The sequence below is a fragment of the Euphorbia lathyris genome, chromosome 6 (assembly GCF_963576675.1).
Source record: "Euphorbia lathyris chromosome 6, ddEupLath1.1, whole genome shotgun sequence".
NCBI lineage: Eukaryota > Viridiplantae > Streptophyta > Magnoliopsida > Malpighiales > Euphorbiaceae > Euphorbia > Euphorbia lathyris.
Window position 1 is genome coordinate 59,960,928 of NC_088915.1, and position 18,764 is coordinate 59,979,691.

At 34.0% G+C, this 18,764-nt stretch overlaps 2 protein-coding genes across 3 annotated transcripts; both read right to left on the reverse strand.

The window, feature by feature from the left end:
- Nucleotides 1-7,460: 7,460 nt before the first annotated feature.
- On the reverse strand, nt 7,461-11,900 carry LOC136233213 (probable LRR receptor-like serine/threonine-protein kinase At5g45780). Of its 2 annotated transcripts, XM_066022819.1 has the most exons (11): nt 11,031-11,900; nt 10,800-10,932; nt 10,628-10,699; nt 10,270-10,413; nt 10,087-10,158; nt 9,942-10,001; nt 9,446-9,519; nt 9,226-9,372; nt 8,789-9,127; nt 8,176-8,567; nt 7,461-8,034 (listed from the first exon to the last, which is right to left on the reverse strand). In XM_066022819.1, the coding sequence occupies exons 1-11, from the start codon at nt 11,134-11,136 to the stop codon at nt 7,717-7,719; spliced, it is 1,857 nt and encodes a 618-aa protein (XP_065878891.1). In that variant the 5' UTR covers nt 11,137-11,900; the 3' UTR covers nt 7,461-7,716. The 2 variants fall into 2 exon arrangements, with proteins under 2 accessions (XP_065878891.1, XP_065878892.1); XM_066022820.1 differs by lacking the exons at nt 10,800-10,932; nt 11,031-11,900 and having other exon boundaries at nt 10,270-10,465; nt 10,628-10,683.
- Nucleotides 11,901-12,120: 220 nt separating this feature from the next.
- On the reverse strand, nt 12,121-16,919 carry LOC136233214 (shaggy-related protein kinase eta). Its single transcript, XM_066022821.1, has 12 exons — nt 16,656-16,919; nt 15,557-15,649; nt 15,387-15,446; nt 15,037-15,309; nt 14,885-14,959; nt 14,723-14,779; nt 13,693-13,833; nt 13,539-13,589; nt 13,364-13,459; nt 13,108-13,191; nt 12,900-13,001; nt 12,121-12,725 (listed from the first exon to the last, which is right to left on the reverse strand). Exons 1-12 carry the CDS (start codon nt 16,668-16,670, stop codon nt 12,630-12,632), a joined length of 1,143 nt encoding a protein of 380 aa, XP_065878893.1. The 5' UTR covers nt 16,671-16,919; the 3' UTR covers nt 12,121-12,629.
- Between the last annotated feature and the right edge of the window lie 1,845 nt (nt 16,920-18,764).

Below are 18,764 nucleotides of genomic sequence, written 5' to 3' on the forward strand. Positions count from 1 at the left end.
TGTAAACAGAATAGTGACAGAGTTCAAATCATGATATGTTGTCTTCTTGGAGAACGAGTTTCTAAAATTAGATGATGTTGACCATTGAAACACTATATATGAGGAACTAGATTCTGACAGATCTCTCCATTCGAGTGGGGGAATTTTTAAAGAATGTGAAAATGTTCATGTATCTCAACATTTTGAGGAACAAGATAAAGTACCTCAAAACATTATAAATGATATAGATCCGAGTTCCAGCCACAGTGTTATTTCCAACTACAATGAGTATATGGAAGTTGGTCCAAGTGGAAGCATTTTGAATCTTGATGAATGTATGAATTATTTTTGGGTATTACTATATACCGCAAAGGTTATACTTTCCACCGCACCCTTTTGACATTTATGTCCTCCTCACATTTTCAAACCAATAACCAAAAACTCTCAAATCCTCTCTAGCTTTTGAAGCTTTTCATAAAACCCGACCTAAAACGACATGCCGCCAAAGGACGGAAGGGAAAAAGGCTTAATGAATCTTCCGATAAGTTTTTTTTTTAAATATGTCCGAAATCACGGGTTCCGCCTCCGAAATCGGAGGCGGAACCCATTTTTTTTTTGCCTAAACGGAACTCCGACGCCGTTGCCACCACGGGCGGAACGGACGAACTGTTCGTTCCGCCCGTGGTGGCAACGGCGTCAGCCATACTTTCCACCGTAAGGTGGAAAGTATAGCGCACCCGTTCCACCATCAGGTGGAACGAGTGGCGCACCCATTCCACCGTAAGGTGGAACTGGGTTCCGCGCTCGTTCCACCTGATGGTGGAACGGGTGGCGCATCCGTTTAGGCTTATTCCTTAAAAAAAATTCAAAATTTAAAAAACGAATTTTTAATTTAAATTTATATCGTAAGATTACTTCGTGTTCGAAATCATGGTCTTCGAAAATACTCGGGTCCATTTTCGTCAAATTCGGGTTTTTAGGCTTGGGAGAGAAAGAGAGAAAAAAATTTGAGTTTTTGAAAAAAATAAAATGAGAAGGGCATAAATGTCAAAAGGGTGCGGTGGATGAAAAAAAAGTTGTGGTATATAGCAGCTCATATTATTTTTTTTTACCAAGATTAAGAGTAGTGTCATATTAAAAGACAAAAAAAAAACAATTATCGACGGTTCAGTGTCAAAGACTCGGCTCTTTTAGTAACTCCTCAAGATGATGTTGAGCCTAAAAACATTAAGAAGACTCTCTCATGACTTGAAAAGGATAAATGAGTTAAAGCAATGAAAGAAGAAATGACATCTATGAAAGTCAACCGCGTTTTACAATTGGTTGGTTTACTAGAGGGTAGAAGGGCGGTTGGGAACAAGTGGGTTCTCAAGATAAAGCGAAAGGATAATGGCAGTATCAAAATGTACAAATCTTGCCTGATCGTTAAGTGTTATATACAATAGGAAGTGATAGACTTTGAAGAGACCTTCTTGACTATTGTGAGAGCTATGTCTATAAGGCACATATTATCCATTATGGTAAGTTTGGACTTGGAGCTACATCAAATGGATGTAAAGACTACTTTTCTCAATGGAGAATTAGACGAGGAAATCTACATGGGAAAACAAGTTTCATCGAAAAAGGATGTGAACAAAAGGTTTATAAATGATTAAATGGATCAATGGACTTAACAAGTCTTCAAAGCAATGGTATATCTGATTTCAGAACGAGGTGATATCAAACAACTTCAATCTCATTGAATAAGACCACTATGTCTATACCAAGCGCTCCAAAATTGAGTTTGTCATTTTATCATTATATGTTTATGACACTCCCATAGTGGGAACTGACATGACTTGCGTACATCAAACCAAAGCCTGGTTCAGCTTAAGTTATGAGATGAAAGATATAAGTGAAGCCGCTAATATCATTGGAGTTAAGATCACAAGAGATCGTTCCAAGAAATTTTTGGTCTTGTCTCAAAAGTCTTATATCAACAAAGGTCTTAAGTGATTCAATATGCAAAACTGTAACCCCATTCATAGCCTAATGAGCAAGGATTTTAACATTTAGCTCTGAGGTGTGCCCATAAACACAACAAGAATTGAGCGGATGAAAAATGTCTTTTATGTTAGTGTTTCAGGTAGTCTTAAGTATGTTATGTTGTGCACTAGACCCGATATTGTCGTATGGTTGGTATGGTGAGTAGATATTAGTCCAACCCTAGAAAAACACATGGAACTGCTGTAAAAGAGAATACTTAGGTATCACAAAGGAACTGGAGATTATTCTATATGTTAGCAAGGAAAGGATAAGAGGATGCAGATTGGGTGAAAGACTTAGATGAAAGGAAATCCACGCTTGGCTATGTTTTCTTGCTAGGAAATGGGGTCATATTATGGAGAAGTAAGAAATAGACTTGTATAGCATTATTCATTATGGAAGTCGAGTGTGTGTCATACTCGTTTGTAGATCAGGAGGCCTCTTGGTTGAATAGGTTCTTGGATCACCTGAATGTTACTACAGTGATAGTCAATCTGATATTGCTTTTGCTAAATATAAGGTTCTATAGCAAGCCAAGCATGTATAGATAAAGTATCACTTTGTTAGAGATTTAATTGTCCACAAAGAAGTTAGTATGAAATATATTTTGACTCCTGACATGGTAGTTGATCCTCTGACAAAACATGTCAAGAGGGATGTTTATGTAAAACATGTTAGATCTAAGATTTCTGTAGGATCTAAACATCTATTTCATGTAATTTTATGAACATTATTATCCAATAAATTCTTTAAATTCATTATAATAGATGTGTGATATGTTATCTGTTAATGTTTACTGTTACAAATTATTATGCATGTTGCACAGAGAAGTGATTCACTCATACGGGTATTTACCCTTATTTTGTCTCATGATGACAAAGATAAAGATGAAGTTGTTTTTCAACAAACGAGAGCTCGTTCAATAATAGAGGTCATCTTGTTAAACTATGAAAATGACTTAATTAAAATACAAGAGTGTTGTTTACATGCATAAGGACGCTTGTATATATGAGATTACGTGCAATCTACAAGGTCAAGCTGCGACGTGACTTGGACCTTTCTTTCCTTATGGCCGAAGGTAGTCCTTCAATAGAATGGACTAAGGTTAGATGTTCTGACACATCTAAACCGATGCTTTGATATAATGTTATTTGATTAAAAGACATGCGCTTCTTTAAAATGGAAGGATATGAACACCATAACACATGTTTGCATATCATATATGCTTACCGAGCACGAGATGGAAAAGTAACGATATCAACATTTTCCTAGTGTGAGACTCACTGTGAAACTATGATTTTTCAATATGTTATCATCAAAACCCTTAACTAGTTCTGGAAGTATAAATTAAAATGGCTACTTTAGAAGGATGCTCTCATGGGCTATATGATAATTCAGTCTGGAAATAGACCGACTATACAAGCGAGCTAAATTATGATGGAAAGAACATAATAAGAGGGAAATATTTCACATGTTCACATCTTCAACGTTCTATGTTGCACAGTCCAAACAGTTATGCTTAGTGGCATAATTGTGAAAATAGAAAACTGTCAAGATAAGATTGATTACATTGAATGTGATGTATAATCTAGGATAAAGCATACAACTATATTCTATAACACATGTTCATCAAAAAATGGTTATATCTCTAACGAGTGTATAGTACTTGGTTTGATACATGGTATACGCAAGACTGTATATCTCCAACGAGTATACAGTATTAGAGCTCTTGATAGTATGTCGATCGCATAAACTATTTGCCAAAACGAACAAGATGATGTAAGGTATATATTTCTGTTATATACGAGTGGGAGATGTATGAATTAATTAATTGAGTCGATAGGCCTAATTAATTATATGTACGTAACATGAATATGCCAAGTATAGTACTATTAGGATTAGGTTTAATCCTAATAAATGGTATATAAATAGAACATAATGTCATATTTAAATATAAAATTTAACATAATCATAATCAGTATCACATAAAACTCATTGCTCCCTCTCCTCAATAGCCTCTCCCCCTCCCCTTATGGGATGTGCGTTTTTAGTTCATGAATCAATTACAACGCTTATTGTAGCCGTAAAATTTCAGGTTTGGATTAAATCATTTGGTAAAAGCCATGTAATCTAGAGGACAGATGAACACCAACTATTTGCAAGAATTGTAAAAAACATTTTGAGGCCCCTCTCACTGGATAGTATGGAAACATTACTCTTTCTAATTTTGGGGTATACAATTCTCACTGAGAAAATCTTGTAACAATTGCTTTCCTTTCTTCCATTTCTAGTCTAAAATTGCACTATATTCCAAATTTAAGATTAATTGGTGCTATATGTAGATAATAAAGAGAATAAATTGTTGACATCATTTTAACCAAACTCCAATCACTTGCTGACAATAACAAATTTGCATATCCAAAAATCCCAAGCAGATATTCATTTAAATGAGAGGTGATAATTATATACACCGTTCAATAATACAATGAGGACCTAGTATTAAGGGTAATTAATTTATTAGTACCTATATTTTGATCAAACACACTGTTTAGTCTATGTATTCTCAAAAACACACGGTAAAGTCCCTAACATTTTTCTCGATGAACTGTTTAATCCTTGCCGTTAGACTCTCATGAAGATTCTGTTAGTCAATTTGGATTTGAGTCAAAATCTATTTAAAATAAAAATGTAATGTCTTAACTACCCTTTACCACAAAATCAAATATATAAGACTATTATCTTCATTGTTTCTCATCTATGCGTTTTTTTTTATATAAGAATCTTTGCGTTCTTCTTTTCCTTTATTTTCCTTTCCTTTAGACTCTACTGCATCTAAAATCAACTTTGAGTGTTCTTCTTCTTGATTTTCTTTTTAATCGTTCAAATTCGTAAGTATTGGGACTTTGTTCTTTTTCTTGTTCTCCTTACAAATAGCTTCTTCTTCTAAATTGGATTTCCTCTTCTGAAATTTGAAGGTAAATAGTAAACGGTAATTTAGTCATTTTCGAATTCATAAACGGTAAACAATCTAACAAACAGACAGAAGGACTAAACAGTTCACCGAGAAAAAGGTTAGGGACCTTACCATGTGTTTTTGAAAACACAAGAACTAAATAATGTGTTTTGTCAAAATACAGAGTAATAAATTAATTATCCTAATATTAATTTAATAGGTTAGTTTATTGTTAATAAATAGTGAGTTATTTTTGGGTTCACATATTAATTTTATACATAAATTTTTGGATTGAGTTTAATTGACTCGTTAACTAAGAAATGACATCAATATTTAAAATCATTATTATATTTTCTTATATTTTTACACCACCTTAATTGATAAATTTAATAAAATTAGTTATTATCTACAAATTCGACTTGAAACTTCCATAGTTTTATATGTAATTTCTATTAAATTAAACGTGACATGTAAATATATTACATGATCCCAACATGATATTAGCGGATTTAGGATTTCTTAAAGAGATTAGATCAAAGTTTTGGATGTTTAGGTTAAGTTGTTAATCCAATTATCAAGAACATCCCAATTATTTATAAATACAGTAGATATCATAATGTATAAACTTTTGGATGTTTAGATATCAATAATCAAGAAAACTTATTACAAATCCATCATAATGTATAAACTTTTAAAGAAATGGATCGCAAAAATTGCAATAAAAAGAATATAATTTCTTCTCAAATTGATTATTTGAGTTTGCCGAGAGTTCATTATAAGAAAACCGAAGGAGTTTCATGCAAGATGAGATATAATAATAATAATAAAAAAAAAAGTTTTAAGATTTTAAAAAAAAAAATTAATAGAACACTTACATGAGAGGGAAGAAGATAAATGGATTTTAAAGCTTAAGAGCAATTAATATAGAATTTAGGCTAGAGTAATTTTAGGATTAATACTAGTAAGGTCCACAAGTACAAATTATGAATTGAATTATGATTTAATTGATAGCTGGAACCTGACTTTTACACCAATTGAAATCAGAAAGAAAGAATATGCAAAATTTAATATTTAATAGTAGTAAAGATCAACTTGTATGTAATTATTAGATATTAGTGTAATTTGAAGATTAGATATAGTCCTCTCTTTGTGCTTCTCATATAAATCCAACAAGAGGAATAATTTCAGGGTCCACGAAAGCTTCTTGTCCTCACTCAAGTTTCTATCAATCAAAAGTAGCTGTCTTTTAGTTATTACAACTCTACCGATACAGCCAAACAACTGGTTTGGATTAGGACTGGGACGCGGATCTTGGAGAAAATGGATTGGACCGAATATCCGAGTAAAAAGATTCAGAGTTAAACTGAATTGTTGACTTTTTTTTAAGAACTTGATCGAACTGGACTGTTGACTTTTTATCAAAGAATTGTACCGAACTGGATCGAAATTATCCAGAACTGGACCGATAACCGAATTGGATTGGATTGGACCGAACTGGAGTGAAAGAATTGAAGATTTATCATATTAAATTTATATTTTATATGAAGTTTTATTTTTTCCTATTTAGTGAAGTTTGTATTTCCTATTTTTATTTAAGGTAGATTGTATTTCCTATTCTTATTTAAGGTAGGTTGGAATTATTAGGGTGATTTAAAGTAGGTTATATTTCCTATTCTTATTTAAGGTATATTAGAATTTTTAGGGCGGTGAATTGTTAGACCAACTGTACTTTTCTTGTTCTGTTTCCTATTTAATAGAATCATCTTGTACTAATTGATTATGCAATTGATTAATGAATTTTTTTTTTTCTTCTATATTCTCCTCTCTATTCTCTCTATTCTCATTCTTTTTTCTTCCTATTCTAAAATTCTAGTTCACGAGAATCCTAGTTCACCAGAATACATCATTTCCTCTATTTCCTTTCTAAAGTAAAATCTAATTATTTGCGATTTCAATTTCAGGTATTGTTTCTTCTACTATTTCTTTTTGTTGTTGGTTAAATCCTAAAATTTGTGTACATATGACAATCAAAATAAATCAATTAATTTGGTAGAATCTGATAGTATTTTCTGATATTGTACTTTAATTTGTTGTTGTTTAGCTTAAGTTGTGCATTTCTTAAAATTGTTAATTTTGAAACTAAGTCACTCATTTGTTCTATTTAGGTTGAAATTAATATTTGGTATTGTAACACATGTTTATTTTTTATTAAGAATTTTATATATTTATTATCTTTTAAATTATGTTTTTAATTTATTTTTGGTAAAAGTAAAGATATTTTATTATTTAACTCGTCAAATAACTGTACTGTATTGGATCAGAACTGAATTCCCGAATCTCCGAATTGGACCGGACCGAAATTTTCAATCCAATCCTGGAGATTCATTTTTAGGAATCCCCGAAGTTCAATCCAATCCTAGAGATTCTTGAATCCCCGAACTGAATCAAACTGTGCCCAGCCCTATTTGGATGTTTACCTTTCAAAGACAACTATTCGGTTCAAATCTGGATTAGGCTGGACCGTCAGTTTAGGATACCGAAGGGTTTAAAAAATACAATGCTAGTTTCAGTATGCTCTATACATTTAATAGAAATTAGAAAATGCCTCAACTAAGGTAACAACTGTTGTTATTTATCCCAATATCCACAACCACAACTTCTCAAACTCATTTTTACCTGATATATACCCAATTAATCTGAATTTTGTATCATTTGTGAATGAGAAACTGATTTACAATTGAAGTGAAAGTCGAATTAGCTCACCGAGGTCCAGAAAGCTCCATTGCTTCGATGATGAATGAATGCTCTTCATGGATATCACTGTAATGCCTTGAGAAACTGCAAGTTCTTGCCTCATAAGTATTGGATGCAAGCTGTGGATCATCTGTTCCTGACTGCCCAACAAGCCCTTCAAGGACTTTCAAGACCTCAGACATCTTTGGACGGAGGTTCGGATGCGATTGAGTACATTGCAGAGCTAACTCCACTGCTATCTCCAGCTCTACAACATCATAACATCCCTTTAGATCCCTATCTACTATAACCTCCAATCTCTTCTCCTCGTAAAGGGTCCGAACCTGCAAAATATAACCATTACTTAAATGAATCATGCTCGGATTTCTACGACTATCTGATAATAACCAGTAACATATATGGAAGAACTAAAAATCTATAAATGGTAAGAACAAAAACTAGAGCTATATGGAGAAACTACTAACCCAATCAAGAATCATTCCTTTTTGAATTTGACCATTTCCAGCATCTAATGCTTTTTGCCCTGTTATGAGTTCCAAAAGAAGTATGCCAAATCCAAAAACATCTGTTTTTTCAGAGGATTGCCCTGTTGAAAGATACTCAGGAGCAATGTGTCCAACGGTGCCCCGCACTGCCGTAGTGACATGCGAATCTCTGCAATCCAGCAGCTTAGCAAGACCAAAATCTCCAACTACAGCTTCAAAACTTTCATCAAGTAAAATGTTTGCAGCTTTGACATCCCTGTGAATTATTTTTGGATTACACTGTTCGTGCAAGTATAGAAGTCCTCTGGATGCCCCTACGGCAATGTGAAGTCGCCTAATCCAATCCAAAGATGGTTTTTCTTGACCAGTCTCTGCTAAAGAGAATTCAGCTAATGAGGATGCACCTCAGAAAAGGAAAGGAAAAAGAAACACTATACATGTGTTTGAGTCTACAATAGAGTACTAAAAAGAACAAAAAGTCCAAACTCCATATGGATAGAGGATATCCATACAAATGTACATAACATATATGCATGTGTGTGTATATATATATATATATATATATAGAGAGAGAGAGAGAGAGAGTTTAAACCTCTCAAGCGATCAGCAACACTGCCATTTGGCATATAGGGATACACAAGCAACCTCTCTTCCGGTGTCATACAGAAGCCATATAGACGCAATAGGTTTCTGTGCAAAGCTAAGCCAATCATTTCAACTTCAGTTTGAAACTGCACTTCTCCAGTGTAATTTGGATCTTTCAGTCTCTTAACTGCCACTAAGGTCTTATTTTGAAGACACCCCTTATAAACCACTCCAAAACCACCGTGACCTAAGATGTTTTTAGAGCTGAAGTTGCCCGTTGCATGTTGAAGTTCACGAAATGGAAACCTCTTTAAATGACCAATCTCAAATTCATAATCTTGCTGCACTGCAAGTTGAAATCATATTACAGTTTCTCATAGGTCAATCATGTCATTTCATAAAAGTAAAAACAAAAGCAAAAGAAGAATCAGGTGTAGAAAATACCGTGAGAATTAAACAGTAGGCGAGACCTGTACCAATGCACCCAACAAACAAGCAGCATAAGGGAAATCACAAATGTGCAGCTGACGCCCATAGCAAGAGAAAGAACCCAATGATGGTGCTTGCTACCCTTCTGCAATGGAACAGTTTCTGCAAATTATACATCAAGCATTTAGATTCAATGAAATTTAATAAAACTATTCAACAGGTTTGGTGCATTTACCATTCATCAGCCTTGGAGCAGCCAAACAATTCTTTGAAGGTGAGGAAGAACAAAGAAAGCTATTCCCTGTAATACTGCAATTAGAAAATATGTAAATGTTCATGCAGATGAAGAAGAAAATATGTAACACTACAATTCTAAACAGATAGGTACGTACTGCTAAAAATAAATAGGCTCATAGTTATTAAGCACAATCAAACCATGGCTAGCAGGGTAACAAGATTTGTTTTGGACTAAAAGTGAGGAAAACATAACAAAATCTAGAATCAAAACATTCTCTAAGGACAGAAAGGGAGTATGCTAGATAACATCAAATTAATACAGATATAGACGAATCCTGAAGTCAAGGCACACAAAATCAACATCATATATCTATCAGAGAGCGCTGATGATTTTGATTACATGGTCCAGAGAGGTATACAATAGATTAAGTAATTGATAATCAATTGAATAAATAGTGATCCTCACTTAACTGCAGTTCTAGCAAAAATCTAACCTGTAGTCTTTTGCTAGTATTTTTGGGGTAGGGCCACTGAGATTGTTAAATGATAAATCTCTGCAAGGTATTGAGAAGCAAATCGTAAGAGATCTCTTCCAAAACATATTTGAAAAAATAATAGTTCACAGGTGATGAAGCATACAGGAAGAAGATTCCAGTAAGATTGGCGACAAGTTGAGGAATCTGTCCAGACAGCCTGTTTCTGCTGAGCCTTCTGAAAAGACATGGAAGTAAAAACAATTTTAGAGCATGAGTGTTCAAGGACAAATTACACTCGGGGAAATGGAAATGGTAGTGCCAAATACATAGGTGAAGCGCCACTCACAAGTAACTTAGATGTGTCAGGAAACCCAATGAACTCGGAATTTCTCCAGCAAACTGGTTACCTGAGAGGTCAAGAGTCTGAAGCTCTGAAAGTCTCCCAATCTCTGCTGGGATAGGACCCATTAAGTGGTTGTTCTGCAATAGCCTGCAAGTACATTGCGCAAATTGACCAATTTTTACAAAATACAGCATGGGAACTTCATATCATTACACCCGCACCAAAATGAAAACAAAACAAAACATTAAATTTATCAGATATGACCAATTTATTCAATCTTTTCTAAATGAACTGATTCAATGTAGAAATTAATCAAACAAACCAGAAACAAAGTAAAAGGAACCAAGTAACAGCAACTCACATTGTTCTTAGGTGATTCAAATTCCCAATATTAGCCGATAACGTCCCCGATAATCCCTTGCTTGCCATTTCACTGAGATAAGAAGAGGAAATCACCCAAACAAGAACATTAGCATTTTCCATCAATTTGGAGCAGTTTCTGGGGAACCAAACAAGAAATTATTCTCACTTACAGGGAAGTAACAAAGCCTTCAGGAGAGCAGCCGACCATGTTCCACGTACAAGGGTCAACGGAATTAATATCCCACCCATCCATTACCTTCAACTCGTCTATCATCTCTTTCTTCACCGCCATTAATGCGGCCACTGATTGACATTACCCAAAACAAACACAGGGAAAGAAAATTGAAAACCAGCAAAAGTAATACAAATGCGGAGAAGGTTAGCATTGCAGATTCACGCACCTTCATAGTTTACTCCCTTTGGAGAAAGAACAAGACCGTCAGATGCCATTATAGCATCCACAGAAAGCAACAAGAGATTTATCATAATGACAAGCACATCTTCCATTGAGAAAACCAACAAGAATGGAGTAGAATAGCTCAAGTTTTGCTTCAGACTCTGCCCAAAATCTAAATTGTCTGCTTGTAGAGTAAGGTCAGGACATTAATGAAGAAGGTGTAACAGGGCTAGGATAGACCCCTGGCATCTTTCTTTCCCTCCCTCGGTGACAGCTCCTTGAAATTGCATATATATTCTTAAAAAATTGAAATTTGAGACTCTAGAGAAGAAATTGGATAAAGAAACTTATTAAAATAAAAATAATTAGACATCGTAAGTCAGGAAAACGTTGAAACATTTCGAGATTCGTAAATGACAGATTATTGACTCTTCTGCACCCTTTTTTTTTCTCTGTTTTCTTTTTTGACTTAACAACATTTTTGACTCAACTGTAGTTAATTTTACTATCATGTTCCGGGGAAATCTTTTCTTACAAATACAGTTGGATACTCGAAAGAAGCACAGACTCAATCTGCATTAACAACTGATCTACAACCCGATTCATGTAGAAAATATGTATTTGGCAAGGTGAGAATAATAGTATAATAGTTTTAAACTTGTATCGGTTTCTCATTGATCTAAATTGGTGTAAATTTCGTTAAAATCGTGCAACTTTTACTAGTTTTAATAGATCAAATTACACTGATTTTAATAGATCAAATTGATGCAAATTTTATTAATCGTAATAGATCGAACGTTAGCAAATCATAGCTCAAAACACATTGACATAGGGCAGAGCCAAATAGTGATATCGGTGAAAAATTCATCCTATAAACGGCGGCATTTCCTGAACATTTTTTAATAGATCAAAACAATGTTTCTTTGCTTCCTGTGCGGCAGTTGCCAATAACCAGCAGAAACACAACTTCCAAACAAAATCCGGTAACCCTTAACAAACTTAAAATAGATATCACTGAATATTTAATTGAATGTAGCAAGTGCAAATGGAAAAAAAAAAATAATAAAAGGCAGTAATTCACGATACTACAGACAGGAGGAGAAGCCAATAATAACATTACTTTGCACAAACAGAGGCAATGATGACAAATGTCTGCTTCGTTAAAAGTCAGCCACAACAAGTCACCAAAAACTAATACAACACAGCAGCAGCAGCAAGTAAACCAAACCCAACATCCCTTTTTTCTTTGGGCCTTTTTTTCTATTTAGGAGTCTTCTTCCTAGCTAGCTACAGATAAAAACACTTTCTCAAGCTTGTTGCCCTCTGCTAGCAGCTATCTCAGAAGACTTGGAACTATCTTTTTACTATCAAACATGTACATAAAACAAAATGGCATTTCGAGTAAACAAAGAGAATAGGAGGATATGAGCAGAATAACGTGTAGAATACAGTGCAGTCATCCTGTACTTGCCCTCTTTCAGCAAGAGTTTGTCGCTTGTCATAGCTCTATTGCTTCATGATCAAACAAAAAGATGCTACCCCTTTGTATCACAGAACTGCTGGTACTCGTAGATAACAATTATACTTCACTTGTATTAATATATTATGTTCCAGCCAGGTGCATAAAGTTTAGCCCCATTTGTCTTTTCACATGATCTGGTATCAACTTGTTCACTAGCTCAGGAGATGCTCCATTTAACTGCAATCACACAATTTAAAATATCTTCCATCAAATCCTAGTGCCAATATTTTCCGGAAATTTTATGCCCACCATCATCTTCTATCATTGCTTTACTATCCAAAGGTGGGTGCTCAAAAAGATGAAAAAAATAATAATAATACTAATAATAAGTCATGAAGTCTTCAAACATACTTCCTGTTTGAAGTTGAAGAGAGGTGGTAATGGACGGTTGTTTGGTAGGCGAACGTTAGGTTCTCGGAGCTCATCAAAAAATGGATGTGCACATGCTTCTAGCTGCAAACAGAAGCAACTTCTAAGTAAGTACATGAATAAGAAATCTATGTTGAATACATGTACAAGAAAAGGTTGACAAAAAACAGAAAAGAACTTGAAAACCCACAGCTGTGCATCTTAGACTTGGTGAGTATTGAAGCAGTCGCGACGCGAGATCAATTGCTTCAGGTGGCATCCTTTTATGGAATACCTAACCATAACATTTCATTAACTGAATGAGAATACACTTATTAAAAATAGAAAAGCAGGGTAGTATTTCTTATTTTCTAGACAACCAGACAATTTTGCCCATAAAAAGATAATAGAGCACACAAAGCAACATGGCTGCACAAAGACATTTATCTAAAAGCTTAAAAACAAACCTTGTGCCAAGGATGAGCTTTTATCTGCGGAAACCTAAAATCAGTGTAATTTGGGTTCATACAGCGAATTTCTTCACGGGTCGGAGTGCCAAGGACCTAAAAACAGTATGTCAGAAATCAGGTAACTGTGATATAAATTTTATCAATTCAACTGAGTGTCAATACACAAACATACCTTAATAATCTCTACAAGTTGGTCGACTGCATTTTCTCCAGGAAACAATGGCTGTCAAATGCTTTAAATCATCAGTACTTCAAGAGATATATTATACTCAAGAACTCTATAATTGCAGTTATAACAATCATACAACTTTAACGAATTGGCAAACCTGGCCCAAAAGAAGCTCAGCAAGGACACAACCAGCAGACCAAATGTCAATTGAAGTTGTGTATTCAGTGGCACCAAATATAAGTTCTGGAGCTCGATAGAACCGAGAACATATATATGATATGTTAGCTTCACCTCTGACCTGATTACAATAATGTTCTGGATCAATATGTGCAACTCTTTAATGCATAGGTGGCTTGGAAATTCTGGCTCACATCAATGAGCAGAAATATAACATATTGAAAACGATTAGCAGCCATAGCCAGGCGCTGGCAATTACATCAATTGATTAATTTGTGCTTTTATCTGCACCAATACAATTAGAACGTTTTTCCAAGCCAGTACTACTCTTCAAACAATAACTAATATGTGGTTGTATCTGCAGCAATACAATTATAATCTTATTCCAATCCAGCATTTACTCTTCAAATAATTTATGTGAAAGTGTTTTGGAATTAAAAGAGATAAACTAGATATTAAGAAAAAGCAGGAATTTTCACATGCACCTTAATGAGCAAGTGAATTTGCTCATTCACCGTTAGATCTAGGCTTATTAAATCTAAGCTTCAGAATGTTTTGAATCTCCACCTTAGGATTCTAATAAGCCTAGATCTAATGGTGAATGAGCAAATTCTACATGCTCATTAAGGTGCATGTGATCAAGACTGAAGAAAAAGAATACCAATATAGATGTTGCACAGAGTGGGAAGAAAAACCAAGTAGAGGAGAATCGTCTCATGTGAAAAAAAAAATACTAAGATCGTTGAAGTTTGATACCCAGAGAACATTCCCTGACACTAGTCAAGTCAAGAATATTCTTTGGACATGCATCAAGTATTCCCCATGTTACAGATGAAGTTTTAGTTTTCAAGCCTCTCAGAGCCTTGTGGGAAAAGGTGAACCAATTCAAGAAAAGCATCAATAGTATAATATTGCCTGGGATAATTTGTTCAACTAAACTTCAAAGTTGTGCTTGGATGAGGGAAGAAAAAAAAAAAAAGCTAAGAAAAGATGAGAGGAGGTTGACATACTAGCACTTTTGCACTTCCAAAATCACACAGCTTAACTTGGTGAGTAAGAGGATCAACCTGCAGACAACCAAATATGGATTCAGACATCATATGAGATGGATTGGGGACAAACTTTTTTATGAGCAACTAGTAGTTAACACTTCACAAGTTTTACGAGCATACCAAAATATTTTGAGGCTTCAAATCACGATGGCAAACTCCAGGAACAGCATGGATATATGCCAATCCCCTAAAAATCTGCAAGGCAGTACCATAGTTAGCATCAGAATAAATATGACCTGTCAAACCCAACTTGAAGAAGCATTTTTATGTACCTGGTACATGTAAAGTTTCACATATACAAGTGGCATTGTCTGTTTTGCATTGCTGTAATGCTTCAAAACTCGATACATGCTTTCGGGGACGTACTCCATAACCAGGTTCAGAAAGAGTTCATTGTTATTTGTTGTAGAAAAGAAACAATGCTTCAGAGAAATCACATTAGGATGATCCATAACTCGCATTAGCTGCAATTCACGATTCTTGTATCTTTTGTCCTGTAAAACCTTCTTTATAGCCACGGTCTCACCAGTTTCTAAGCATTTTGCCTACAAAAAACAGCTTTATTATTTCAGCTATTAAAATTAAAACGGGGAAAAATACCACATACAATAAAACTGCATACCTGAAATACAATACCAAATGAGCCAGTCCCTACAACACGCTCAGCCATGTAACTAATAGTCTATAAGAAGCAAAACATCAGGAAAATGAATATTACTCACATGCTAGACTCCTCGGCAGTGTTCTGACAAAAAAAATAAAGGTAAATAAAACAAGCTTTGCATAGCTTACCTGCTTGGGTTCTCCATTTTTACCTCCTATAGTAGTAGAAATTATGTGACCAGTGACCGGATCGTTCCCATCAACAACACGAGCAGCCATTTCCTACAAGACACGATAAGATTCGGCATGCTTAGAACACTATAATTCGAAGGGCGGCAAATACACAAAACGAAGGGAATTTGGAAGTTAAAACATTACAATTGAAAGAGAAGTGGTGGAAATGAAAGTTAAAAATTAACACTACAATGTAAATGGTTTGGGAGTATAAATATAGAGGGGAAATCTACATAGATAAAAAATAATAATTAATGAAATTTCAGTTACTTCCATTAACCCCTTACTTCCATTAATTCCATTAACCCCAATCTAGAGGTCAAAAGAATTAAAAAAAAAAATAATGAAATTTCAGTTAATCATTTACTTTCTTCCAAATAAGATTAACGTGATATTTAACCAAACATTACTAAGCTCAAGTTGAACAGGAAAAAACTGGCGTCAAGCGTAGTATATGATGTGAACAAAATTAATTCAATTCGTCAAATAATACTTAACGACCGGAATAAAATTGGGTACGATCTAGAAGTACATAAATCAAACCCCAACAAAATATCAAGCTGTTCAACAAAACTCATAGAGAAGATAGGAAGGAAATCAAAACACCAACTACGGCTGACTTAAAAAAAACAGAGATCGGGATTTGCACCATAAACATAATTGACCTCAATAAGACAAAATTAGAAACAAATGAAAAAGGCTGAGCGCCTTTGGAAGGGAGATCTCAGATCGAGATGAGGAAAAATGATAAGATACATGATGAAGGATTTTTTAGCAGCTCAGATAAGCGAGATCGCTGATTTTAATGTTCCGGAGCTGGGAAATTCCAGATTAAAGAAGGCAGAACCTAAAATCTAACAAAACTAAAAGAAAAAGGAGGAAAATGAGATACGAGCAGATCGAAGGAATACACGCAGAATCTCAAGTTCGTCTCCCTCAAAAGCAACCAGAGAAGAGTCGAGTCGTGATAGATGTGAAAAGTGAACCCTGGAAAAATGCAGGAACGTACATGAATGGAGAAATTAGAAAGAAGAAGAAGAAGGAGAAGAAATACCTTATCATCAGCCATGGTTAGAAACAGAGAAGAAAGGAGAAAGAGTGGTGAAGATGGCTAGCAGGATAGAGAGATCATGGTGTGGAGATTGAGAAAGAAAGAGAGAGAGTGAGAGATAGAGAGAGACAAGAACAAGCCCATGTGATTCCAGCTCTCCCCACCCCCTCTCCTCTTTTTCTTTTTGAGAGTTTTTGATCTTTCTCTCTCTTCCTCCCTTTTCTTCCTTTCTCGCTCCTCTTCTTTCTATCTCTCTCTACTTTCCGTTCTCCTCGCCTTTTTTCTGGTTTTTTCAGTTACCAGATTGTCCTCTTCTTTTCTTTACAATTACCATTTTAGGATTTCAATTTTGGACGTTGCCGACGTCAAAATTATTGTGCTGGACTCGACTTTCATTTCCTCCCTGTTACTTACTCCGTTCCGTCACCGTTTGCCAGTTTATTCATTTTTGGCTCTTTCTTTTTAGTTTTGTAATCATTTCTTTGAAAATTAAAAAGAATTACATTTCTTGTTTATTTATAGACGTAGTATTATGGTTATTGAAAAAAAAAATTACTATAAGGCTCTGTTCTTTATCGTTGAAAAAAACTGAACTGAACTGAATTGAATTGAACTGAACTGAATACTGCTGAATACTGAACTGAATTTGACTTAATACTACTGAATACTGAACTTAACTGAATGCTACTGAACTTAACTGAATGTTACCCAACTTAACTGAACTTAACAATAATGATGATATTAGACTTTAAAATAATTTTCATGATAATATTGGACATTAATGAACTTATAATAATAATAATGGTTCTAATAAATTTAATAATATCAATAATAAATAAATATATTATTAAAGATAAAACTAAATTGAATATCAAATAAAAGTCCGAGATGATAAAATATTGGCTCGATAAAAGCCTATGAAATTAAATAAAAATAAGTCTAATTTAAGTTAAAAATACAAATTACATACAAACACAAATTTATATATAATTTAGAGCCTATGAAATTAAATACAAATCTTCATATGAATACAAACTCTTAACTTTTTATTTTAATTAAGGGTTAAAGTGCAAAAATAACGTTTTGGGTCAGAAGTAATTTTACCTCTAACGTCTAAAATGGTGGAATTTTATCCCTAACATTGATAAATTGGATAAATTTGAGAAATAATTCATAATATGGATGCAATTCCTAATTTTTAAATACGGATGCATACTTTAGTTTTATTTTTTTTTATTAAACCATATATACTTTAATAAACTATCATTTCTTGACTTTGATCTAATTTATAGATAATGATAAACTATAAATAATAATAATAATAATGATAAATTATAGATAAATAATAATAATAATAATAAATTATATATAAATAATGATAAATTACTGAATACTGAAACTGAATGTTGAAACTGGATGCTGAAACTGAATGCTGAACTGAACTGAATTGAATTGAATTGAACTGAACTGAACTGAACTGAACTGAATTGAACTGAACTGAACTGAACTGATTGTTACTGAAATTAAGTGATAAAGAACAGGGCCTAAGGGGTGTTTGTTTACCTACTTTTCATCTCATGTTTGCCTTTTCATTTTAAAAGACAGAGTTTTAGGTGTTTGGTTAGGCTTTTCCTGTTTGCTTTTTACAGTTGAAAAGCAGCATTAAGTGTTTGGTTAGTGACCTCCTGTTTGCCTTTTACACCTGAAAAGCAGCCTTTTACAAAAGCAGAGAATCTCTGCTTTTTGGAAAAGCAGCTTTTTCAAACAGCTTTTTCAAACAGCAACCAGCAAACCGTAACAGCAAACAGTAGGTAAAACAAACGGGCCCTAAGTCTGTTTGGTTCAGATATTAGTTAATCGTTGCTATTATTGTACTTCTTTTATCTGTTTATTTTCAGCTGATTGATTGTGTTTTTGTTAAAAATTGTGATTAGCGGTTGTTAGTATGTAAAATTAATCCCTATATTTTTATCTAACACACTGTTTAGTCATCATATATTAATAATACATTATTTAGTCTTTAAATTTTGTTCTCCTTAATAGTTTAGTCCCTTGAAAATAGATTAAACTGTTTAATAATTTAAATATTTGAATAACTAACCAGTTGAATAG